The sequence below is a fragment of the Colossoma macropomum genome, unplaced genomic scaffold (assembly GCF_904425465.1).
Source record: "Colossoma macropomum unplaced genomic scaffold, Colossoma_macropomum, whole genome shotgun sequence".
Taxonomy (NCBI): domain Eukaryota; kingdom Metazoa; phylum Chordata; class Actinopteri; order Characiformes; family Serrasalmidae; genus Colossoma; species Colossoma macropomum.
The window spans coordinates 31,925,672-31,953,406 of NW_023494788.1; the positions used below are offsets into that span (position 1 = coordinate 31,925,672).

Here is a 27,735-nt window from a genome sequence, read left to right on the forward strand (position 1 = left end):
GTCTGCCCATTTGTAATGCTGAGGTTTCTAGTGAACTAAAAACTTCACTCACAGATAATACAGCTTAAATAAATAGCATAATTCTGTTTGAGTCATTGCAAACATATATGCAATGTAAGCATTAAAAACATTCTCACGAAGAAAATAGAGTTCTTTATTCATACTGAGGGGAGGAACCCAATTAAGCCTGAGAACCCAGTGCACCATTATAGGATTTTATTCAGTTCTGCTGCTCAGTGGGAGACACTTCCTGATTGTGGAAATGTCACTGTCTGGCTTTGGAAGCCTCTTTGTATGGCGCACGCAGAGGAATGCAAGGGTAAATTAGTGTATAAAATTAACGCCGCAATCTGTGCCAAACGCAGCGTGGTGGCATTCTCCACTAGATAAAAAGTATGATATAGGTGATAGCAGGCAGGACAGGGAGTCATTAGGACAACAGTGTGCCCATCATGTGATCATGTGAACCGGTAGCTATGCAAATAATACATTTTCCATTTTGAGCTAGAAATCAAACTTCTCTGAGCTGTCAGGTTGAATTTTTTCACAGCAAAGCTCATACCATCTGCATGCGTTAGACGCTGCATGATTATCGTCTTTGTCTGTCAAAGATGTGTGATTTTTAAAAGGGCTTCATAAAACAAAGGATTACATTGAACGTGGAGGGGCCTTGTGAAAGCAAATGAGGCAAGGCATGCTAAAGAAAGCAGTCACAAAGAATGCTGGGAGGTCCTCAGCCCTTCTCTATGAGAGGGGGAAAGAAATCTCAGAATGCAGGAGTAGAGCCATTTAGCTCTATGAGAACAGCAGGTTTGAAAACCTCTGGACCACTGAAGCAAGTGGTAATGGGATCCGGCATTATATTAAACGTTGGCTCTTCCGTGATAAACAACTTAACAGAACACAACCAGGCGCTCAACCGTTTTAGTGTGCCTTGCCACTTGAAACAATATTTACCAAGCTGAGCCTTGCAAATGAGTCACAATATGTCAGTGTAATGGTGTGACAATGGTCCATTCCTCAGTGTGAATTCAGTCATTGCCATTTAATGTGGGCATATGAATTTATCTCTCCCACATCCTAACCTCTGTGTGACGAAAAGCAGAAAAGGACAATAAAAAGGGCATTTAAAAACAACTCTCCCAGTGAAAACACCCAGAGGAAGCAAGTCATGAATCAGATGCTCTGGCCCAATTATATTACGAGACACATCTCTAATTTGAAGCCACCACGAAAGCCCACAAAAACCCAGCGGGGACGTGGTGAGGAACAAACAGGGGAGCGGAGGAGCCACATCAGAGTGCTTGGGGCGTCTCTTTCTCCTTCCATCCAGAAAGCCTTTCACGGGCAGCTTTGAAGTCTCCATTCACATCTTTTGTCTCTTCCAGCGAACGGCTGCAGACATCTAAAAGAAAAGAAAAAAAGTGTGGGGGGGTGCTCACATCTCTTCCCATCATTACGCCCCGGCTGGGGCAGAGCACTTATGCTGAAGTGTATATTTCATTAGCATTCACACAGAGAGAGCCACAGAGCCGATGAGAAAGGAGACACTTCTGCAGGTCCTGTCAATCACACATGAAACGAGCGCGCCTTAATTAAACTGGATTAAGCCACCGGCTTTTGTCATCGCCTAATCCCCTTTCTTTGGCCCGTTCTTTTTTACCCCGCACGGAGGAGGCTGGGCCCACTGCCCGCACAATCAGCCATTTTCGCTTGCCATCTCAAAGCAGTGTTTGACCTAATGTTTGACAGACAAGTTGCTCAGAAGAATGGGCACGGCTAACATATGCTTGTAATTCCATTAATATGGGCAGAAATCCTTATGCCCAGCACCCGACTAGGATACTCGTTCCATCTAACCGCATCAGACGAGTAAACAAGCTGAGCAGAATTTGCGTAAGCCTGAGCATACTTCACATGACTCAGTGTAAGTGATGGATCATCTGTGAGATGTTGCGATTTTCTCCCTGTTCAGTCTTTTATTTCATTTCAGAGCCTACTGGTAAGAACTAGAAGGAGGAAATGCAAAGAAGGATCATGTTAATATCTGAGCCCTCTCTTTTCATGTCGAGCAATGTAATTATAGTGATCACTGTTTCCTGTGGAGACAAATGCCACCCTCTGTGTGACTGTGGCCTACGTTAATGTAGAACATGTGAACGAGAATGGAGACATAGTGATTGATATACAAGAAGATAATGAGACACAAAGCAGTTTCATCTTCATACCAGCGCCTGGTATGATATTTAGAGGGAAATGGGGGTTGGGTTGTGTTGGATGGACTTTTTCCGTCAGGAAAATGTCCTGCAGCCCTCATGAATCAGGCCATGGCAGAGGAAGCGGTCTGGACAATAATGAAGCCAATTAAGCATGAGAATTTCAGCAAGCCCTTTTCGTCATTTTGTTGAGCTGTTTTTAAGGAACCTCCAGTCACCCAAGAACAGAGTTCTTTGCTTCTGCATTGAACACCATAACACTGCTTTTCAAATCAAGTGAAGGCCAACTGACCTTGTTCTTCAGCCAAAGGGTATCTCCTGTTTACACTGGCATTGTTTTCCAAACAGTTAATGAGTGAGAGACATTGATTCCTTTTAGAGTTACACATTACATATCTTTCACCCATGGGCTAATCCTCTTCTGTAGATAAGGCCGCCTAGGACCACTTGACCTCTGGAGTGTCTGACTGGTAACCAAGCATACCTTAGCTCAACTACTTTTCATCAACTCATAATGCAATTATTCTCATTAGGCAGAGCCCTTTCAGCAATAAAGTGTCTCATTGGACTGGTTTATGTCATTCTTTCCACCTACTTACCCATGTACAGTACTGAGCAAAAGTATGAGGCTACTCTTTCATTTGTGTAATTCAAGTCAGAATTATTTTGTTATTCAGTTTTCAGCATCATTTGACAGAAAATTACACAGAAGCCTCAATAACTAAATATCAAATTGTTCAGAATTTAGTGTGTCCACCCCTTGCCAAAGAAATCTGCAGGGATATTTTTCCACACCTCCACAGTTCAGTCTTAGAAGTTGGTTGCATTTTCTGAATGACCTAGTATTTTTTCAGATCTGAAGCGAGCGGGGAGCTTGATGCTGTAATGTAGAGTCAGTCTTATGCTAAGCTTCTGTCTGTAGCATGCATGCAGGTGATTTAAATGAACTGCCTTGTCTGGCAGAGTGTTTTCTTGCAAAGTGAATGGCTTTAGAAGTCAAAGTGCCACCATGACCTTTTGTAAAGCAAGGACTTCCATCTCAAGGACAGGGTTGCAGAGCACTATTAATAGATTTTTGAGTAGTGGTCTGCATTTAACTCACCAGAGATAATGGTTAGGACTGTACATTCATTAGACACAGTGTAGAATCATGGGCTGCTTTGCCTAGTTCTTCAGCAGGATCAGAAAGAAATCCCATTAAATTCTCTGTGAAATAAATAAAATGTAGAGCTGTTTAGCTGAAAACTTCATCCAAAATATTCATCTTAAACATGGCTAAAGATGAATGAAAATTAATCAAAACACTTAAAACAATCTCATTTATGTGAAGCTATTTAGCTTGTGCCAGATTTTAGTCATTATTAGCATTGTTGAGTGAAGCATTTCTAGAAACTACTTGCCATTATATGTCATATTTGTATAAGCTATAAGGTAGAAGACTGTGGTTTCAGGTTACTTTGTAGCCTATGACCTTTGATGCATTGCTTATACCAAATTAGGTACCCACCTAAGCCATAGAACAAACTGAATCCTGTGGCGTAATGAAAACTATTGTAATATACTTGAATGGTAGCATTTTCAGTTAAACATCAAATGATGATGAGGAGCTATGAGGAGTCCTCTTAAAAGAAGTTATTCTATGCAGAGATCACCAGTTTGACTGTTTTTAATCCCCTGGCTCCAAAGTGCTAAATTACAAAATATAAAATTGTAGCAGACATTAATAATTCAAGAAATGTATGTAAAAATGTTAAATCTAAATTTGTTGTGGTTAAACAGAATGCATCTTTTTATGCCTACACTGTAGCCCCATCCCTACTAGGGGAGTTGACAGTCCCCCACTGATTAGAACTGCTAATTGTGTCTGAGATATGCAGTGCTGTCTTTAAAGTGTAATTGTGTAAGTGTAAAGCTGTTTCATGAAATGTTTATAAATACATTGACTGATTCATACAACATTGCTTTGCAATAGTTTTGAAATAACATTTTGGCCTAAAATGCATTCATACCAGTCATGATAGAAAGGGACATGTAGGTTGACATAAGGTAAAACAGTCCCCAAAGAAAAACTTATTTTGTTCAGATTTACTATTATCAATATTACATATATGTTTGCATATAAATGTGATCATGTTTGTTGATTTTCTAGTAAAAAAAATCCTCTACAGGGAACAAACTTAAATATGCACAATAGCACACAATTTTGGTTATTTGCTGAGTCTAACATATTGGGAAAAATAAAAACATATAATGTAAAATGTGCCATAACTTTTGCACAGACCTAATTTCAAGTTTTATGTTTTCCCAGTATGTTAAACTGCATAAATAGTAATTGTACATTAAAATGTGCAGATGTGTTTTCTCTGTGTTCTTTTTTCAGTTAGAAAGGGGACACACAAACTTTTGCATATGACTGTAAAACTGAAGACACTTGTCGTTTCTGTGATGGTTTTAAAATAAAATAGAAATTTTAAATGTTTAGGTCCACAATTGTGAAGAGTCGATAAGTTTTTCTACAGCGCACGATTTCACAACAACTACTCTGATTTACTGTTTACCATCTAAACGAATGGCTGCTTGCATTTCAACGATTGAATTATGCAGGAGTTTTTCTAATCAGCAAAATTTCCCTTTAAGTGTAGACCTGGATGCAAAACAAACTTGTGGAGGTGAACCTTTCTGTAATGTGTAGCAAATCATGCCTAGCTTTTAAAATTCATATGCTCCTGAAGACCTTGACTAGCAGGATCAGCTATGTTAAATGAGGGTTGAAACCAAACTCTACAAGAAGGTAGATTTATTTTTAAAGAGCAGGGTTGACTCTAGATTGCACATTGAGCATCTACAGTGAAGACTCTCCCAAAGGTTGGAAGCCTTGGCTATTTGTGACAGGCATGTTCAATATTTACTGTGTGGCAAGGAATAGGAGTAACTTGTAAGAGGGTTTAAAAGACAAAGATTCAACACCAAAGGTGACATTTTCAAAATTGATTTCAGAAAGTTTCAGTCAAGGAATTCTTATGTTTTTATAGCACAGTGCGTGTTCAAAAAAAAAAGTGACTTGCTCCATCATGCATGAAAGTAATTCTTTGATTCAGGAGATTGAGCAGAAGATGGTACTGTTTAAGCTCATTGATTGTGTCAGTAAAGTCTGAGCAAACTCATGAATTTCTAAACCCGGCGTTTGAAGCAAACATATTTGCCGATTCACCTATGCAAAATTAACCTCTTGCAACTTCGAAGATGTTTGCGCTAAATTGCAAATGTGCCCGTGAGGGAAAGATGGCGGAAAACAGCTAATATTTGAATATGCTAATGCAGTGTTGCAATCTCCCCCTCAGTCATGGTTCTGTGCATTGATCTCAGCAACACCTCATATGCGAGAGGTGTGTTGCAAGGGAAAGGTGCCAGCTTCTTGTGCTGACACAGCAATGTTAGAGTCATCTCTGCACACCATATCTAGCTATAACCCCCGCCCCCATCTCCTATCACTTTCCATACGAATTACGTGTGTGCTAAATCAATCTGCCCCAGAGGATCTCTGCTGACTGGAAGGATACTTGAGGATCATTCTGCCCACTGGGATTAGCCAAAAACATTTATTCAGATATCTGCTCTGCACAGAGACAGGGGCCACCAGATTGCACTCTTCAAAAGTGTAGATGTAATGCACCTTATTTATGTGTCATGAGCTGTTGGGAGAGATGGGGAGGACCGCGTTAAGTGTTTTGGCAGCTTCGCTGCAGCATCTTTGACAAACTCAGTGCGATATGTCATGTGAAGTGCCCTTAGTTGTCTGCCGAGGCGGCTCCTCCAGGGGCGTTCTCGGAGAGACAGTAGTGATTCCTGTTCTATCACAGGGCGCATTGGCCCGGTAGGAGCAGAGCAGCTGTGAAACTAATCAGGGACTATGAGCCTCCTTCTGGCCCGCGGCGGATCAGGTATCGCTGTCACTGGTCTGCGGGGACACTGGCAACCCTCACTGCAGGCAATGTTTGTGGTCGCCATGGCAACGCCGCATGCTCCCCCGTTGTGAGGGGCCTGTTGATGCGGATTCTTGGCACTTGAAGCACTCAGTCATCTGTTGCCATTCTGACAATACCGAGCCTACAAAGGCCCAACCAGGAAAGCGCCTCAACAACAGCGTACTATGCCCTTCCCCGCTCATAAATCAACTAATTACAGCAAAGAATAACAATGTTATATATTGTTGTTATCTATAGTTATAATAATGTTATATAATGTTGGACAGAAAAAATGGTAAATCTGTTTCTAGCAAGAAGCTACAAAAGACTTAACCAAGCTGACCCTTACCATCTGCTCAAGTACATCTATGGCCTAATCCCATTTGGTGTAATGTTTGCACCTGAATGACTACAGACTTTTTAGTGTTAACAACAACATGTTTCATCCATCAGATGTCACTGGGACACAGTTACAGAGATACAGTCTCGTATTTGTCCATCTGATACTTTTTACAATATTTAAAGCCAACCAAAAATGACAAATGGTAAGTTTTAATGCCATCTTTTAGCCAGAACTAACAGACATTTTAAGGTGTTTATGACTGGCCTATTTATTTTGAAAGAAGTTTATATAGGTTTTGGAGTGGTCAGGGAAATGATAAGGGCACTGACTTCTTTGAGTGTTGTTCATCACTTTATACCCTTAGACCCTAAACTGAAAAAGAAAATTTAGTACTGTTTTATTGCTGTCACATTTAAGTAATAAATGACATAACAATTTAAGTGATGTGTTCTCTGTAGAGCATGTCTACTTATTTTCAGTTAGAAAATCAACAAAACTTGTTGACAAGGGGCGCCCAAACTTTTGCATATGACTGTAAAACTGAAGACCTGTGTAGTTTCAAATAAAAAAAGTAGAAATTTAAATATTTGGGTCATAGGCATTGTGCCTCTTGGATGCTATCACCACCACTATGAAGAAATTGGAGTCAATAAGTTTTTCTACTGTGCAGCATTTCACAATAACCACTCTGAATGACTGTTTGCATCTAAAAGAATGACTGTTTGCATCTGAATGATTGAATTATGCTGAATTTTTTTCAGTGGAATTTCCCTTGTGCAGACCAGGATGCAAAACAAACCTGTGGAGGTGAACTTTTCTGTAATGTTTAGCAAATAATGCCTAGCTTTTGAAAGTCATAGAAGCCTTGGTTATTTGTGATTCGTGTTCAGTATTTCCTATGTGGTGAGGAATAGGAGGAAATAGGTTTAGAGGTTGGAAGACAAAGAACATCAATTTTCATTTTCAAAAGTGCCATCAGAAAGTTTCAGTTGTCAATCGTTAAGGAATTCTTCTGCTTTTATAACACAGTGCGTGTTCAAAAAATGCTTTGAAACTGACTCGCTCCATCATGCATGAAAGTAATTCTTTGATTCAATAGATTGAGCAGAAGATGGTACTGTTAAGTAATGTTAATTTCTGTTACATTTATTTCTGATTTATTTTTATTAATGGTTATTTCTGATTTTTTTTGTTAGTACACGGTAATTAAATTTTGCTCTTTGATTTTAAAGGCCTGCAAGATTTATTTGAATAATGCAATGCATCAGTACAAAAAAGATTAATTCAATCTTAAAAAACATTCATCAACATGTAGTGATTTCAGAGGGTATCACATGATTATATATTTAATGCGTAAAAAAAACAAACAAAAAAAAAATCAAAAAACAAAACACAAACAAAAAAAACTTAGTTCATGTCCACAATCAAACTGCATTTCTGAAAGTTAGCAACTTTGGCCAACACTTTGCATAACCATGTCATGTCATATCTCACTGAAAAGCTAATTACCTGTAGAAATTAACTTGAAAGTCCAAATACATGTTTTCCTTTTGTACTAATGACAACTTTCACACAAACTGTGCATGTTCTGAGTTCTCACTCTCTATTGAAGTTTTGAGGCCCTCTCTAAAGCTTCTAGGATCCCTGCATGGATTAAGTACTACAAAACAACCTGATTTGTTTTCTTGATTGAACCATATATCAATGAGAGTCCAGCAATCTGTAAACAGCTCTTTGGAGTGTGCCTTCACAGTTAAAAAAACAATTCTAACATCATCCAAAAACTACATTTTTGTTGTTGAAAATATGTGAATGTATGCATTTTTTATTAGGGGACATCTCATTTGCATACCTATGTTTTGGGGGGGAGCTATAAACACAAAAAAAGAATATCAGTAATCATCTGGCAAAGATTCATTGTCATATCTACTGCTTAAAAAAGACTCTATTCAGCTGTACTGTCTTGCCTTAAATGCAGTGCACTGAACACAGGACACCAATGTCAGTACCTGCATGTTCATTTATCATGTTTTAGACCATGGAGTTTGCAGAATTTGCTAGATAAAGCAATGTTGTGTGATAATATGGATAAAATGCTGTCCTAATCTACATTTAAGCAACAGTCTGTCGCTATAGTTCAACTATTAATCATGTGCTGGGTAGACTGCATTGTTCTTTGGACAATGATAATCAATTACGCAATAAACTCTAGGGGGCGACATAACACATCAACTACAAGAAAGAGTCCAGAGTTAGTACTATGAGAGAATGCTTGTTATACATCTCATCACCTCAACAACTCAAACCCCACCACCAAATATGCTGATTTTCAGTTCATATAAACTGAGTTGCCAATTTACTGTGTGTCTACACATACTGGCCATTTTATCAGATAAATCATGTATTTTGTAGGCAGTGTTGGGTAGTAACAGACTTTGTCATCTGGATTACAAACATGTAATCTGATCAAGTACTTGTGATCAGAGTAGGTTACCTAAAAGAGGTGTAATCAGATTACAGTTACTTTTTATTGATTACTTTTTTAAGGATTATATTTTTGATTAGGCAATGTCAATAAATCAAGTGTCAATAAAAAGTGAATTAATTCTTGGTTTACTGAGTGTGCCCATAAACTACACAGTATTACTATGTCACTATGAATGACAACAGTAGTAATATGTGGTTTTGGTAGAAAAAAGAAGGGGGAGGGTATTTTAGGACTGTATAAATATGAAACCAAATAAAGCAGTAACATTAGATTGCACTTTGTTAGTAATCCATAAGATGACATTGTACGTCGTGAAATTTGTAATTGGTACCAGATGACATTTCTTGCCCAAAAAAACAGTTATTGATTGTAACTCACTAACATGCCAGTACCATATTTGTCATTGCTTGCTGAGAATGTTCTGCTACCCAAATAATATATGGTCAGTGGTAATCCTATGGTGGTCCATTTTCACTGATAAATGGGATAGAGGGTTACTAACAATTAGTGCATTGTACATATTATGGGTTTGTGCTAATTAACAATCTTAAACTAGCATTTTAAGTTGCCTGTTGACAAAAGGCTTGTAGACTGGATCTTGCATGTAATTACTGTATTTTGTAAAACTTGCACATGAAACAGATGCAAAATATGTTTAAACCTTTACACTAACCTTGAAGATACACTATGACTTGTACAGTTAAATTTAATGAGAAGATCATCAATAGTTGTAAACATTAAGCAAAAGGCTTTTTGACATTCTAATCTACATTGTAAAACATTAGGCTATGATGATTGAGTTGTGTCAAACACTTATAGACAAAAAGCTTATTTTCAGCACTATTGAAATCCTTTGCAAGACTTGAGCTATCTGCAAGATTTCAAAGTTTCATTTAAGCCAAATGATCACTATATGATGTCCATAAATCATTTGCAAGCATTAAATGAACATCATTAATCTATATGTATCACTGTAGCTCATCTAGTTGCTTCTGAATCAGCTTCTCAGAAGCTCCGCTTGCAGGTAAAAAGTCATTAGAAACTGAAAAAATGTGTTTCTTTATAATATAAAAACGAAAGAAAAGAAATGAGAAAAAGCACAGAGTTAGCATGTGTTCCACAACAGATAGCGTGTTTACTTAATCTTACACCAGTGCATCCCAACTTTAGTTCTACAAGCCCCGCCTGCCCTGTATGCTTTCATGCTTTCGCTGCATATCATCACCTGGAGCTGGGTGCTATTAATAAAATGTTAAAATCCTGAGTACCAGTACTTCATACTAAAAGAATGTCTTACAAACCTGACTTAGCTTGTTTGGACTAGACAATTTTGTTTTGTTCTGCTTCTCTTCTCTTAAAATTACTCTAAATGGAACATTACTCAATATAAAGGATCAAGAAAGCAAACTTACATACATTGTAATTAACTAAGTTTTAATTAACTTTAATTAAGGGTAATTATACCATTTTTTCAAAATTTCATAATTATTTGGATAGTATGTGAACAGCCATTCTGAGTTGTTTTAATATAATTTAATATATTATTTAATATAAAGGTTTGACTTAATATGTAATTTAAATGCCATTCATGGTGGACAGGTACATGCAGAGTGTTACAGGGAAAAAGTCCACAAAGGAAATGTTTGTTTTCCTTATTCTAGGTTTATGACTGTCTTACCGTTATTGATGTTATACATAAAAACTCAGAAGACATGTGTATGTTCATTGGTCATTTTGAATAGTAAATAAAATGCCTATATTTGCTACCAATGGTTCCTAACCCCACAATCATAAGAAGATCTGAGTCTGTAAGTTTCTTTACAATGCACAATTTCATATCATACCACTAAAAATCACCTTTAAACAGCTAAAGCTGTTGTTGTTTTGTTCTGTGACACCAAAACTAATAAGGTCATATTCACTTCTTACCTATCTTGTCAAAATCTACTAGTTTATCTTGTTAAAAACTTTGTTTCTTTGTGCAGTCAATAAATAAAATAAAGTAAAATAAAATAAACAAACAATTTAAACCAATAAATCCTGTCTTATCTTGTATCCCCAATACTGTCAATACTGTACAATTCTGTAAATTCCCACTACTTATGTGTGCTTTTTTTGTTTGTTCACATTTGTTCATACTGCCAGATCACCACAGGGCAAAAAACAGACGTTGTGTCCGGTTCCTATAAAAATCCTTTGCTTTGTAGGACTGTTGGAATAGTTCAGTTCTTACCCTGCTCTTTAATACAGGAGTGCGCTACTCCAGGCTTTGGGGACCCCAGTCAGTGTTGCACAATTTAGTGCTTTTCCCAGCTCTAACACACCTGATTCAACTCATCACCTAAACTGTCAAGGCCTCTACAATGCATGTCAGGGTGCCAGGATCAGATGACTCCCCTGCTGTATAGATCTTGGTCAGAATAACTGACCTTAAGCCAGCCCTTCTTCTCTGAGGTGATTTGTGTGTAGGGTTGCTGGTGTTTATTGAACCCACACAATTATACAGTGCAGTGGACACCCCTTACTGTTCTATGGACAGAATATGCATAATGCTAAATGCTTTACACTAGAAGAGAGCACACTTGAAGAGGCTCTGCATAGACTCTAGAAAAAGTTCTTCTTTTCAATGTATAAAATAGGTTACTAAATCTATTTTATTTAAATATTTGTATTCGTTTAACTAACTTTTGAGATATATTTGTTATATTTTTGCTTTATAAAAATATGACAATATTTACCTTATAAATGTTATAAAATATTTTTTCTACGCTGTGGCAAGTCAATTCTGGATCTACCGGTGGCTCGTCTGTATGTACTCAACGTGTTCGCAGCGCGAGGAGAACGCCGATGCTGTCCTGGCCTTTGATTGGCTGGAGTGAACTGAGGGGCGGGGCCACGCCGCTGGAGTGTCAGATTACTGTAGCAATTGTGTGCGGGGACTGGTGCAATCTGCCAGATCCCATCCCAGTAAACGCGAAGCTGACTGGGAACGCTAGCACCGCGGCTACGAAGGCGAGCCGTGTCGCCGCTACTCATTTTTTCGTCCCCTCCACCCCCTGCATTGCAAATGGAAGTTGCAGGCGTCCTCTCGTCAGCCTCTGAGTAAACGAACCTGCGGTTGCTGGCCGTTGTCAACACTCTGGAACCAGAGTTTTTCGAGCGGACCCTCACGCGTTGGTGTCAAGGGGGAGATGACCGTGAGGAAGCCGTACTACTGACAAAAACAAACATTTTTCTCCTGGAATTGGATTGCTGCGAGACGACAAGAGGAGAACGCCCCCCACCTTGATGAAGTACTTCGAGTTGCAGTACGTAAAATGAGTTGTTGCGGGGAGTTATTTGGACGGACGGACGAACGAGGCATCTGCCGTGCTCTGCAGCGACGGCTTGAAATCCCGTTTCTCTGACAAGGATTGTTTTAGTCTTTCTGTTGTTAGACCTGCAGTACCTGTTCCAAAACTAGCTGTCGAAAATTCGCCACAGGGCGAATTAAAAGGCGAAGTCGGAGAAACGTATTCAAATCTGAAGCTACAGGTCTGCTGAAATAAACACGGGCTGCGCTGTCGTTGGCTCGTTGTGGAACAAAACGCTAGGCTTCTGACATCGCACTCCTTTTTGAGGTTCAACCAAGGACACGTTCTTGAAAACAGGCTGTGAAAGTAGCTGCTATGTATCATACACGGGGCTGCTCATGCTCCTCTTTGGCGAAGCATCCACTTCTAAACTGAAATTGCTCGTTTGTCAAGCGCAGAATCCCTCAAGCTGATCATCGACTCGAACAGAAATGGCTACAGACGGCTGCTGGAGATACTACGTATGGATTTGTGTGGTCTTATGCAAGTTCACGCTGCCGTTAGCCAAGTCCCTGGACACCATCATTTGGAACTCCCAAAATCCCAAGTAGGTTAAGTAACTCTTCCTGGCCATGCTGCGGCTAGTGCAAGTTTTGACACGAGGTAGACTTGTAGATATGCTTTGCTCCAACATTGTGCAATCCCACTTCCAAACTGGGCATGTGTAGTAGACCTCAGGTGCAAAGATACAAAGGCACCTCAGCCTTATGTTCATGCACTCGTTTGATAAGTTGAAAAACTTTTTTTCCCTCATGTTAGTGGCGTGAAGGCACCGGTTTTCTTTACTGAAACAGTAATTCACGAAAGAAGTAGATTAATAGAATGGTTATAAGGCCTAGGCCCAGCTGACCTCGTCAGCTCGCATCCTGCCGTTTTATAATAGGCCTGTGCGAGACACTGCCTACGAGTTGGTACATGGGATACTTGGTGCGTAAGAAAGGCAGACATTATCTGCGTTTGGAGAAAATCCTAAAAGTAGAAAAGTATACTTAAACAGGAAAAAAATGCATTTATTAAGAATGTTGTTTTTATATCCCTCAAAGTATAGGCCAAAACCACGAAGAACAGGTGTGTTTTTGCCTACATAGCAATATAATGGAAGTTATAGTGAAGCTGGGTCAGTTTTATTTTATGTAGTGTTAACCACATTTTTGCTTCAATAGAGCATTTTTTGTTGTGTTCATTTTGCTTAATTTTACTGGTTTAAACTCATGAGGAATTTTACTCTATTAGTTTATCACTTCTATTCAAACATGTATTTGTAGCACTAGTCAGTGGTTCTACAACTTAATGTACAACTGTACAACTTAATGTAACAATGAAAACACCTATTAGTTTCATATAATTATTTTATCTATATATTTTACTTTATAAATATATTTTTTATGTACAAACCTAAATTCATATAGTGAGGTAAATCTGTGCAGTGTGTTTCTGCATTACAGCCACTTCATGGTTTTTGCATAGTCATAGCTGCTTTATTACTCAAACTAAATTAGTCAAAGCCGACATTTTTCAAGAGGTTTGCGGTTGTCGCTAAAAGCTCCCTAATGTGACTGCAAGCAAATGGGCCACTTGTGATTACTCACTGAGGTCAACAAAGTGCCTGTTGCCCAGCATTTTTTTATTTGTCAACTTGTTTGTCTCTTGTGGTTGTGTTACTCCACTTCAGAGCTTCCTTCTGTATGTTTTTCACAAGCTCTGTATTATGTATTGGAGTTTCATTTAAATCATATGCTCGCCTGCTCACTCTATGGGCGGAATAACTCAAGCAGCCCGTGAAATGTATTAACAATTGTGTGATGTGAATTGGGACATTGCCTAGTGTGCACAGCTTCTTGTGCTTCATTGTTGGCCTATATTATTTTCAGTAGGTGGAGAGGTGACTGAGCACGGCTATCTCAGAGTTCTCCAGGAACACTTACGGTTTTCCGATTGCCTGACCACATTGCTCTTTCATTTTGATGTAAGGCTTAGCCTGTGTGAACTAGTTCCAATTGATCCAAGACGAGCAAAGCAGAAGTATGAAAATATTTAAATAAATTTTAGATGGGAGGCCTGAGGTTAGGCTCATTGTTTGTAGAGAGGACTGTAACTAAAACACATGCAAGATACCGGGGCCATTAAGACGTACAGTGTATGATATGAAAAGCAACAAAGACTGGTAAATTAGTACTATTCTGATTTCTTGTAGCATTTAGGGTCAATTTATGTATGTTTGATTTTTATTACATCTATAGAATGCTATTGTTTGTCTCAGGGCTGAGTAATGTAGCACAGCTGCAAGCCCTTTCACAAGTACAGTGGTGATCTGTGGAGAAAAGCTGGCACACGCAAACAAAAGCTTAAGGATTCACAAATACGCCTGTTCCAAAACTACACAGCTGTCGGTGATATATCCTTTAAGATCTTGCACATATGAGACATTAGCTTGCCAGTACTCTTTTATATTAAATTGTTTTTTAATAATGTTTGATCAGTCCATCTCCTAGTCTAGACAGTGCCTACAAGCTTCTGTCATCATTTGATATTAGGTGTCTAGAACAATGTGTTGTTTGAAAAATAAAATGGAAGATATCGTTTTGTTTGATCTTTTAGACAGTGTACATGTTACCATGGTATCATATTCGTAGATAATATTCGTAGCCTGTAACCTTTGTTGAAATGATTGTCTGCGCCTACAAATTCATAAAAGAATTTTGGGGTTTCAGTTGATTTTATTCAAGATTATTTAGAGATGAGTGCTGTCATATCACGGATGGGAGGGAACGGTCGGGAACTGAAAAAAAATAGTCCTTGTAGCGCTTTTTTAAACAGAGTCATTAAATGTTAAAGTAATTAAAGAAATATCTAGATAAATAATAAAAATAAATTGCAATAGTAGAATGTTACACATGGCTGGGATCAGCAGTCAGATCATCTTTTTATCATTTGTATCGCTTTCTTTTATCATTTTTATCAAATGTTTGTCTAAAAAAAAAAACATGTTGAAAGACATGTTTTTAACAGTTTTCAGGCCTGACCCATTACTTATCTTCAAAACGTTCTGCAACATGATAAAAATGAATTTCATTTACAAATTACTGAACCTTTTGGACCCTAGCTTTGAAGTTCAATCTTTCAGGCACTGAGTTGCCCTTTGTGGCAGGAGGCTGATCCGTGGTCTTACTTTGGACAAAACTACACCAGAAACAAATAAATTCGCATGTGATGGGCCAGATTCTTACAAAGATGTTCCAAGTTTCAGTTTGTCATTTTTCAGAGTGCTGGCTTGTCTACTTTAACCAGTACTATAAACATTTTCTATGCCTCAATTATTAGTTTTCATGAAATACAGGCTAGCAGTTGTTCTGGTTGCACATGGACTGCCACCAGATATTTGATTAATTTATTATTGCTTTGCTATTCATTTTATATTGTAAGTCTCAGTTGAAAGTATTGCATTGAGAAAGAAACATAAATCAATTAATATGAATTTCCCTTTTCACTTATGTGCCAATGTGCCAATAAGTACAAGTATTCCATTACAGCCCACTAACTCATTAAAAATGCACGTAATGTATTCAGCCATGGTTCACACAGGCTCTTGAAGTAAATCAGCCAGCGCCACTGTTCAAGTTAAAGTTTGAGTATATTGAGAATATAGTCTCCATAAAGAATTCATTGTTTTTCTTCAGTTAGTTTTGGTGACAGTCATACTCACAGAGCTGCTGAGTATCTCCAGATAACATAAAGAAAAGTATCTGATGTCTTGTCTAGATTTACAGCGTGTTGGATCCTGTTGCCTACTTTGGAGACCACTGCTGCTCTAGCTAATAAATTAATCCTGCCATCCCCTTCCTTGCTGGGAACAATAACAATACAATCTTACACAGCACTCCCAAATAGGCTATGAATTATGAGTATGAGCATAGCGAGTAGGCTCAGACCAGTTGGGTTCCCCTGCGCTTGCAGTTTGTCTTTATGGATTTTTATTCAGATATCTCCCCGCCTCTCTATTCCCAAAAGCAGCAGTTCACTCAATTAATTTTAACCCTGCACTTTGAAATAAATGGAGATATTTCAAGGTCTCTGAATTGACAAGGGAGGGCAGAACTTTAAAATTAGCAAATGTTGAATCAACTGGCAAGCTGTAGATTTCTTATGATTTCTTCACAATCATTTTCATATAACATATAATCAATACTTTAAATAATAATATTTCTTTTGATATTTTACATGTAATGCCAGTTTAATTCATAGCCTGCTAATGTGCAACTCAACTTGGGAGTTGTAGTGTTTTCAATTTGGAATCGCTTTATGAGTTAAATCTGAAATCTGAGTTTTTGGTTCTTTTTTTTGGCTAACCCAAGACCATAAGTACCGGTTGTTGTTTATCCCTCATGACAAGAAGAGCAAGGAAAGGAAAAATACAAGACAGGCAGCACTTTCAGAATTGCAACTCTGAGCCTTCTTTTTGGAGCGCACATCACATCTGCAGCATGTTTGAGGACAGCTTGGCTTCCATGTATTTATCCAAGCAGAGCTGTAAACAACCCCAGCAAACAGAAGTAAAACAAGAACCCAGGGCACATGCTTCTTGCCATTTTTTAATTGCATGGCAGCAGCTGCTTCAGTTCTTGGGACCCTCATTTTTCTCTGCTCCCGAGGTGTCCCCATTAAGTTCACTTACTTTCTCTTGGTTTGGTTTCAGTGTCATGTGTGATTAGACGTGAGTTACTGAGTGGTCTGTAGTTAACATATTAAAGTCAGTCAGCGAGGGGAAGTCCTAACATTACCCGAGATGTTCCTGTGATCACAAGTGACAGGCTAGGGATGAGCTGGCTCAGCTCCAATCATTATAGCTTCCCGGGAAGCTGAGGGTTTACACTTTGCAGTGCGAAGTGTCTCAGAAACTGTTTTTTGTTCTGCTCTGGCCCGTCGCCCTCTGCCCCCTCTCCCCCTGTCCTAGGCTCTGATCACGTTTCCCACTGATACGGATCTCATTACAAAGAGCAGAGACTTAGAGCCTTCTCAGGACTACTTGAGCCAGGGAAAAATGCCCAAGTGAAACCAACCATTGTGTGAGCACCAGGCAAACTGCTACTCCACTTATAGGAAGCAACTGGTCCGCCTGGCTTTAAAGAGAGCCCCTGTCTGGGGCTATCTCAGACAGCTGCATCTGTTCTTGTGATAACGGCCGTTCATCTCAGGCACCTTGACACGCAGGAGTTGTCGTTAAGAGTGGAGGAACGTTCTCAAGGCAATGCAATTTCCATACATTTTCCTCAATGTCCTTATGTCCACTTGAAATCCCATTATTTCATGAGCCTTAAAAAAATAAATGTTCTTTAGGGCTGTTTGTCTGGTAACATCATTACCTGCCAATGTGGTGAAACTGCTTTTGTTACTGCTACTTGCGGTGTGAGCGGCCACAGCCTGAAACAAAATGGTTTTGAAAATAGACACTGAACACTACAGTTGTGAGGGCAAGCGTTACCATGTGTTGAGGCCAGCATTTCAAAGCAGAAGATGACTGTACTCCAGTTCACCTCGGCAAATAATTCCCATGCAGCATAGAAGTGGCAGCAGCATTAACTAGAGGCCTCAGATGTGCTTGGAGTGCCTTTTTGTTGTCCGGAACACAGTTTTTTTTTTTTTTTCCCTTGCAGCATTGGTTCCAAAAACCTCTGAGACAGTGGCAGCAATTTAAATGAGGCTAGCCCTGAGGCCATTTCCAAAAAAAAGACGAAGAAAAAGAAAGTTTGCTTGCAGGAAACAGCCTTCAACACTGAACGTGCAAATTAGAGGCTTGGTGGAGAGTAGAGCTGGTGTCAACGCTGAGCTGGGCCAGGGCTTTGGATAACGCAGCCCATCAGCTCACCCCTCCGCTCGCAGGCCAGAGATTATTTCCATGTGTTAGACGCAGGGGGAGAAAAGGAGAGCAAAAGAAGAAAGGGAGCAAGAGGAACAGCAGAGGAAAGAGGAAGTTTGTGTGTGCGATTTAAAAAGAGGGAGAGGGACCAGCATCATGAGATCATTGCACTGTGCCACGGCTCAGAGTGGAAAGGACCGTGGAACGGATGGATGTGACAGGCATTTCAAAACCCATTAGAACCCACTTCTGGGTGCAGATCTAATTGAATAGATGATACCGTTCCTGCTGGGCGGACTCCTCAGTAAGTGTGTCACTGCACCAGATGGACTCTCGCTTACAATCTTCAATATTAATTATAAAACAGTCCTAATCTATCCACGGGATAAAGACAGAAGAAATGGAAACCATTAGGCATGCTTGGAAATAACAGCACATGATCCTTGGATTTTATCACTGTTAGTGGTCCTGGGCAGATAGGAAAAACTACTCATTTTTCCATTAATCTGTTTTTAGGAATTTATCCTGTTAGACCCATATGTCAGATGGGAGCTGTAAGTTTGATTTACTGGAGAATTCTTGTCTCATCCTTTGCCCCCCTCCACTGCCCTCGTATCTGTGCTTCTCAGGCCAGACATCCAAAACCTAGTGTGTTTCGGTGCGTCTCTCAGACAAGGGGGAGGTTGGGGGTGGAGGTTTCTTTTGCCCCCTTTAACCCATTCTGCCAGGACTTGAAGGCTCCTGTTCAGTCATTTCAATGCAGACTTCTAGCATGAAATGGTGCTCAGGCCACAGCGGCGAGTTAAGAAAGGCCTGGATGAAAAGTCATGCTGTTAACGTCCCTGCTCAGCTCCCAGGATCAGCGGGCCCTCCAACTCCAAGCTGTGTGGCAGCTGTGACTGCCTGGTTCAATCGCTTCACTGTAGGAGGCCACAACTGATCCCTGCATATTTTCCCCTTCTTTCACACTAAAGATATCTGAAAAGCAAGTTATATCCAGAAAAGCTCACCCGCCCATCCCCCTTTGAATCCGATCACTGATATATGGGCATTTACATATATTTACACAGTTTTTGAGAAGCATACTTTGACAGTGTATTCTCCAAGTTCACTTCTCATATAATCTCACTTGCATTTCTGAACAACTTGGAATGCAATCAACTTTTTGAGTTGTGTCCTAAAAATGTTTTTTTGTTTGCAAAGCAGCATACATACTATGCGCAACTGCAATATATGCAAAGTAGACTTTATCATTATGTTCTATATATTGTCTTTCAATCTAATTTGTTGTTAAGTTGAGGGCCAGAGGTCCTAGGCCAGGGGGATTTGAGGCACCATAATTGAATAATTTTGATTGTTGCCTTGATTGATGGAGTCAAATGCTTGCAAATTTCCCAGCTTTTCTTCCCAATAGAGACACATCTATCAACACACAAATCGTACAATGGGGGCTTCCTATCAATCAAAAAATTGCACCCCAGACAGTGCACGTTTGTTTGGAAAATGTGCAAGCCCCAGGGTTAAACAGTAGTAGGCGTCATTGAATCCAAGTCTGACAATGGTGTCAGATATTAAAACCACTCCCAAGTTTAAGCTTTTTTAAATGCTGCATTAAACCCAGTGTAAATCCATTTTTTCATGTTGGCAACCCTTGAGCCCTGTCAGCGATGAATGATTCAAGCGAATTGTATGAAGATGTCACTGTCATGGGTTGGCTTAGAGCACACAGAGAGGTAGATGTTCCAGTGAGTCCATTTTGGCAATACATGCCTGCCCCCCTCCCTTCATCCATTTGAAATGGTCGGGGATCTGCTTTTCCCTAGTCTCCCTCAGTATCTTATTATAGTATATATGCGGCGGAGGCATTTTTAGTCATGGGGAGGAAGCTGTTTCATCTTTACTTCATATGTTTTCGGTTACCTCCCATGTTTATTTTTTATGTGTTTAGCTATCAAATCCTTATGTTACCATGATAACCAGCATAAGAAGGAAGATATGGGCTTGTAAAAAAGAGGAGTTTAAGATTTATTTTTTAAAGCACCTGAATGAACAAATCACTTACTGCCAAGCTGTTGGCTGTTGGAGAAAGGCATGGTTGAAGGGGTAATAAGGAGACAGGGAGACCGTGCCTTCCATCAAGAGTTTATTTCGCATCATCAGTAATCCATCTGCCACCCTTTTGAGACGCATCACACCGGCCACATCAAAGTTAAAGTGAAAAGGCTGTTGGAGCATGTGAGGATGGCATCCTCAGTGTGCATCTTGGCTGGCTGGCATGTTTGGGTTTTCCCCTGGCCTCACCCACTGTGCCTTGCTCTCAGGCTCTGAGCTTAATCTGCTCACTGGCAATCGCCATTGCTGTCACTCATGATTCTCTTCCACAAGCCCAATTGTGATTTTTCTCCAAATAGCCTCTGTGACTCAGGAAAATCAGACATTTCTTATAGCACTCTTGCCAAAATGTCTCCTGCTCCAAAACTTTGATTGTTTTGGATTCCTCCTCCCCTGATTTAGTTCTTGGTGCGTTGCTGGCCCAGACGTGTGCTCCTCCCCAATTTCTTTAGGCGTGCATTTTTCCTTTTTCGCACCTTTGCTTCTGCAATTGCAGTTATAAATATTTTATTGTACAATCTCCTGTGCATCTTGAGACATACAGCGTGCTCCTGAGTAGGAACTGTCTAATACATATTAAAAAGAAGGGACACCTGCTGCAAGTGCTTGATCCAAAACTCCTTTTGAAAAATGCCTCTGCAAGATGGACTCAATGGCGGTGTTGGCTTGGATTATACTACCAAATGCCATGTGCGTATTACTTTGCAATTCTCAGTGCTGTGGGAAGAGAAAAAAGGTGGAGAATTCATTTCCTCTAGCTGCAGAGGTCCACTTTACACACTTTCTGGCTGTTCAGAAACAATCAGCTGCCTTTAGATGCCCCCTGTATGAGAGATGAGGTGTGTGATGTGTATTTGAAGGTGCCAAATATAATGGCATTGGAACAGGGGTTCATGTCTCTCTGCTATGCTCTGGTCAGGTGGCTTAGAATAACGCACGTCCGGGTTCACATTGCGTGACATGAGCCCAGCTGCTTCTGCAAATGGGAAGGTAGAACGGCAAAGGTGTCAGCTCGGCCCAGCTCTACTAAAAATTAAAGCCAAGTGCATGTTACAGATGGCTTCAATGATAATGATACACCTTCTCTGATACCCTAACTCTCCTTGTTTTTTCGAAAGCCCCTCACACAGCTTCCTTAAAGCAGCAGTGGGATATAAGGCATCACTGGGCCCTTGTTGGGAAAAGGTGTTTGAGATTAAAAAAAGGAAAGAAAAAAGAAAACATGATAATGTATCAGAGGTTTGTGTAAATAATGCTGTTTGTTTTTTCACTTGTTTGCACCAACTTCGCAGTATGTTTTAAACGCAGTGGTTATGCATGATAATTCTATTTACACATCTTAAAAATCTCAGAGTAGATGCAAAGCCAACATATATTTTTAAATTCATAATTTAAAAATAATGGTGGCTTTAAGCTATTAGAGTCACAAAACATGTTTTCAGGTTGCTGATTGTTTGTTCTTGTGTATAGAAATCAATGTATGAATTTGCACTTTCAGTGCACTTTTGGTCAGTTTCTTAATCTTTGAAGCAAATCACTGTGTAGAAGCTAGGGATTTGCATGCATACTCAGTTAACCGTTCCATTCAGTTAATTGTTTCAGTGCCAGCATTCGAATACTGAAAACATTATTAGGGTACTTGTTGCATTTTATCACAGGAAGATGGAGAAAGTATACAGGCCAGCATTTCAGTCAAATGCTGATTTTATGGTTTAACAGAACTGCAAAACGTGAACGTTTTGCCAATATTTGTGAGTAAGTATGTTATGTTATAAAACAGAAGTGCCTTAATGTGGGTACATTGCCAAGGAGACATTGTTAGGGAGGTGACTGAGAAGGCAGCGATAGGTTAGGCTGATGTTAGACTGGTCCAGAACCAGTTAAAATGTATTCTTCTGAAACATCATCCAGTGAAGAGGAAAAAACACCTGTGGAAGATGACTAGTCTCTATCAGCATCCAGTTTTGTAGCAGTTAGCTGCAGTTTGAGCTCATTAGCTCATCTGAGGCAGTCTCCGTTATGGTACTCCGTTATGGTACTCTGTTATCTCCCTCAGCTATTGATGAATGACAAAACATATTTTTTAAAAATGTATTTCCCTGAGTGTTGCCAAGGTGATGCCAAATTTTGCAATTTGTACATCTGAGCTCTACATTAATGTCAACCCAAATCTGTGTTTTCTTTTTTGCCATTTTTTCTTTCTCTGCAGTTAACTGAATATCTGTTCATGAACTCTCATGGATACTGAAACATCAAAATGAGTTGGCATGCACATCCCATGTAGGGGCAACTTTTTGCTGTTATAAAAGCAAATACTGTACTTCTAGACATTGCCTCCACTAGTGTCACATGGCAGGTACCTATGTGCGCTGATATTCAATTGTTGTACTCTGGATGAATGTATCTTGAATAACACATATTGCTCTTTCCAAGAACTTAATTTGGGAAAGCTCCCTCTGAAACATTAGTACAGTCATGACACTGCAGCAGTCAGGCACGTCACTTGGATCCCTCTTCTGCCAAACACATTTACTGGCCCAGCTGAAACTTTCCTGCACTCTCCATGGTCATGTTAACTTGGGAAAGTTTATTTGTGGCACATTTGCTTAAATGCATGTCTTTGGGTTCCATGGCCATGCATCATTCTGTCTTTATCTTTCCTCTGAGGATTAATTGGAAATCTTTTGCTTTTTCGGGCTTTGGAGACATTTAGCATTCAGTGATAATAACTGAGGCACTCATTAAATACCCATTATCTGAGACTTATGACAAAGAGGAAGAACAAATTGGTTCATAGAGAATTTATGTTTTTGCTGAAAGTTCTCATTGATAAAAGCTATTTCTGTCAGTCAGTGCTGGGGAAAAGTGAGCGATCAGAAACCAGCACAGGTACTGAAAAAAGAAACAAGTTTGGGCCGAGCATTCAAAATACCTTTGTTGAGTAATAGAAACCTCAGGCCAAAATACATCTGGGATATGTTGATGCTTTGACTCGCTAGATTTACTCGTATATCAGCCTATCTGTCAAGAATGTTAAAAAGCAATGTAATTCTTGGAAATAAAATGACTTTAGTACAAAGGGGAATGCAAAGCACAGACTGTGACATGACAGGATTTGTACATTGTACAAGGCGTGAGAGGTAAATCCTTTCCCTGACAATCTGGATTCCCTTGCAATCCATTTTTCTACCCCTATTATAACCGTGGTTGTGGCCATAGCAGCAGGGGTCTTCAGGCGTATAGAGATGTCTTTATACATGGCAGGCAGCCACACCACTCATTGTCCCTGCCTAATTTTGCAGCTTCTCGAGTGCTGTCACATTTGGGGGCTCACAACAAATAAACTACTCAGCATAGAAGATTGATGTAATCATATAGCTGTCTCTTGAAAGATCACATCCAGTCAAATTGATGTGAGGTGATGTTTTACTAAAATAAACATATATTAATCTTCGTGATTGATGCTCATTGCTGCAAGCCTGTCAAGTCACTGAAATACTTGATATTTATTGCCAGTTTTGCCTCATTTATATTTTCAAGCAGCATCATCTGAACATGCTTATAAAGAGGGCCGCTTAAAGGAGAATATAACAGATGGCCTTGCATATAATTTATCCCTGTCATTTACCCAGTGAAATTGAGTTTGTCACCGGTTTTACTGGTAATCTGCTTAATTAATTAATTATTTGACTGAGTATTCCTCAGAGAGCTGCACAGTTGTCTGTTCTGTGCGCTTTATGCTGGTGCTGAGTTGGAAATGAAGGGGGGACCTGCTGAAACATGCTCAGCACCAGGTGTTGGACTGGGAGCTGCAGGGTTGTAGGGAAATATGAGCTCTCTCAGAAAAGCTGGAAGACTCATTAACCTCGTATCAGCCTAATCTCCGCGCTAATTCATTTTGTCCTCTGAGCTTGTGTATTAATATCCTCGCCATTCTTTCCTTTTGGGATATTGCATGGTATCCATGGCAATGATTGCGTGTCATTATTTTCTAGTCAGGCAAATGATATCCCGGAGGAGAGCACTGGCTGTTTCTTGGCTGTCCGGACTTGTTGAGGGTATGATTAGAATTGCAAATTTGCCCGTTTTTTTTTTCTTTCTTTTATTGTGTGTGCAACATTGCAGACAATCAGGCAAATCAAAGCCCACCATTAGAGAGATGAGCCTTCACAGTTGGCCTCTCAAGCTTCTCAAATTGTGGGGCTGTACATCATAAATGCCCCATATATTTGTGGCCCTTTGTCTCGGTTTGCCTGTGCTCATTGTCTGCGGAGGTGCAGCTTTGCCATTGGAGAAGAGTGCAGCTCAGTGCAGGAGACAGCTGGATCACTCACTAAATTTAGAGCACCCTCAATCATCTCAAGTATTCACTGTAGAATAATGTGGCTGAACAATATTAAACATGCTTCATCATAATGAAAGGCTAGACCAGGCACGCGTGAGACAGAGGATATACGAGATTTACCACACGTTGTAAAAATGTCAAGCATTCTCACTCATTTCTGTACAGTTCAAGATTTACATGGATGAGTTTTTCTTTCAGGTTTATTCTAATTTCGATAAAATCCTTAAGATGCCAATCTAAAATTCTTATCTTTAGGCTGCTAAGAAGGGCTCTTGTGGTAAACCACTGACATTTCACTTTGGAAAAGTTGCCATTAGCAGAGAAAATGCCCTAATTCCCATGTTATCTGCAGCGTGTGAAGAAAGTAGTTGACACTTTACACATCCCACCTTCATGTGGCCAGTAGTTCCAATGTGGTTAAAGACATACATGTGCGAAGTTTGAGTGACAACACACAAAACCAACTACTGACACAAAAGACAAGCTTAAAACAAACAGAACTCTGCAAGAGTATCAGTCGTTCCTCATTTTACTAAAACCATCAATGTCGGACTTGTCTTGTTTTGTTTCTGCGTAACAGCGTTCGTGCTTCTCCACATGGGAATTTCCCTAAGGTCATTTGTGTTCCCAAGAAATACTTTATTGCTAGCTAGAACATACTTGTGGGAACTGGTGGTGATTGAAAAAGGGAAGAAAAAAGTATGGCACCAGCGGATCTGTTTTATCATGTTCCAGAGCCAAACATCAGGTTTGAGAAAGTGGGATGTTGCTAAAATGAGCTTAGCATAGGAGCCTGCCATTTTGGACAATGTTAAATATTCATTAGTTGCTGATTTAAAAATGTCTTGGACTGGTTTTCATCTCAGAAGTCAAAAAATGTAAATTTGTGTAAGGATGCAACAGCTTAACGTGCAGGCTTTGGTGTCCCCTTGCTTTTATCAGGAACATGTGCTTTAATTACTGTTTGCCAGTAATTTCTCATGACAGTCACTAGATTCACTTTAATGACTTTGCTTAACTTCCCAAACTCTTGTTTATTGGGAAAGCCAACCCTGTGGCCTTTTAGGGATGGAAGGAAATGTGCTGAATTGTACCACTGTATGGGCCTTAATTGATGTGAATTAGAACGGAGCAACTTAGTCAGCTATTTTGTAGTTGTACGGGAAGCGCCACCATGGACAATGCTCAGACACAACACAATAGGTGGAGATAACAGAAACTTGTTTGCTTTTTCTTGTTTTTTTTTCTGCTGTTGCTTCAGAAATGCAAGGCGGAGAAGTGTATGAACGACTTTGCTTTGCTTGTCATGTGGCGTTATCATGGACTGGACGCCCTCCACCATCCATTTTAGCCTTCCCCTCACAATGCTGGGAGTATAATAAATGTTGTGAGTCATTTGACAAAAGGAATACATGATAAATATTGGGGCTCATAGTCTCTCACCCTCACTCTCCAAAGGTTTTGTCTCCTGCTTTGACACATGAACAATGGTAGTGATCTGAACTTTCGAGCATGCTATCTTTTGCTTTGTCTTCGCAGAAGATTCAATTCAAAGTGTCAAAGCTGAGGTTTTACCCCAAAAGATTAATTGCCCCCCTACCCACCCCTCATTTTCCTTTCTTTTGTTCTCAGACATTTTTGGTATGACTCCAGTATGCAGGTTTTTATAGAAAGCGGTATTATGTTAGCACCTGCTAAAAAAATCCATTGTATATGTTGCGCACACATCCATGAAAAATTGTTTTAACTTTGCTTTGAATGTTCAGCGTTCCCTCCAGCTGGTAACTGGAGATGTCTCACCCAGGTGGCTTGAAGGTGATGGGTGGCTTTCCGTAGATGAAACAGGACATACTGAAACATCAGCTGGTTGTGATCAGCGATGGGAGTATGCACTTTCGTCCACGGCTTTGGTTTTGACAGAGAAACCGTTTCTTCATTTTTTCCAGCGACCTTAGTTTTTTTACACAGTAGCCCCTCCCTGACATTTTTCTTTTTGAAACTTTATGTCAGGCGGCAGCAAAAAGAATAGGGCTTGTTGTCATCCGCCGGGCCAAAGAGCAATTCTTCTTTCTCCCTGCTTCCTCCTCGGCGCGATATTGCTCTTATTAGAATGTACATTACCGTCCAATTCTGGGGGCCAGGGGAATCCAGTCAAGGACCATCATCCCCGAGAGCTCTCTGGCATCCGACGGCTTTTTGACGCCGAGTGGTTTTTGGCTCGCGGTGGCCCAGCTTGGCTGCCGTGAGCGCCTCGCCTGCAGCGGGGATCTTTACAGACCATGAAGAGTCCATCTGTGGCTGCGTTTTCTTCCATGATGGAAGGCAGCTGGCCTGGTCGTGGCCACTTGGGCTGGAGGAGCAAGGGGAGTAAGAAAGAGTCCTCTGTGTCTCTGGTTCATGAGCCGGCTTGAGTATGCTTCTAAAAAATCCCGCCTAAAAGTGACCCACATTCAACTCCAAGCTATAATTTCTCACTCCTTACAACACTTGGCAAATAAGTGGGAAAACTTAAGCAGACTTAAGGCGAGGTTAAAGTTCCTTGTTGTGCCAGCTGATACCAGGGTATGCAGCACAATCATCATCATCGCAGGCACTGGGGCTTATTTTTTTCCTTTTCCGAGAGCACAGTGGCGACCACATCTGCTGCAACTCAATCTGCCATTTGTCTTCTGGTGGTAGAGGCAACTTAGGGATTTTCATGTGATAGTGATTGAGGAAATGTGTGGAGCTGTCAGTTTGTGACTGTTCAGATTGGTCACGCTGAATCAGAATTGCTCTGCATTCCTCCCTCTTCTACTGATCGAACAGATCGTCTGTTTGTGAAGGGTGCGACAGTTCACACTCACAAAGCCACACAAAGCTGTGAATAATGTGTAGGGGGAATATTCATTCTGTCTGCTTGTCGCTGACATCTTCATTCCTCGCCGATATCTCGCACAGTTTGGACAGGAGGTCAGTCAAGCTTCTGTTAGTTGTTTCACGTCCATTACCCAATCACCCCAGTACTTTCATAGACTTACACATGCAAATAGTGTGTTGCTTCGTTCATGTCAACTTGC

The 27,735-nt window shown here is 40.1% G+C and overlaps 1 protein-coding gene across 1 annotated transcript in view; it reads left to right on the top strand.

Moving 5' to 3' along the window:
• The first annotated feature begins 11,944 nt into the window (after positions 1 to 11,944).
• LOC118807251 (ephrin-B1-like) overlaps positions 11,945 to 27,735 on the top strand; it is a 50,372-nt gene continuing 34,581 nt past the window's right edge. The window contains exon 1 of the mRNA XM_036569208.1: positions 11,945 to 12,912. Coding sequence (XP_036425101.1) covers positions 12,797 to 12,912 — 116 coding nt within the window. The 5' untranslated portion in view covers positions 11,945 to 12,796. The remainder of the gene's footprint in view (positions 12,913 to 27,735) is intronic.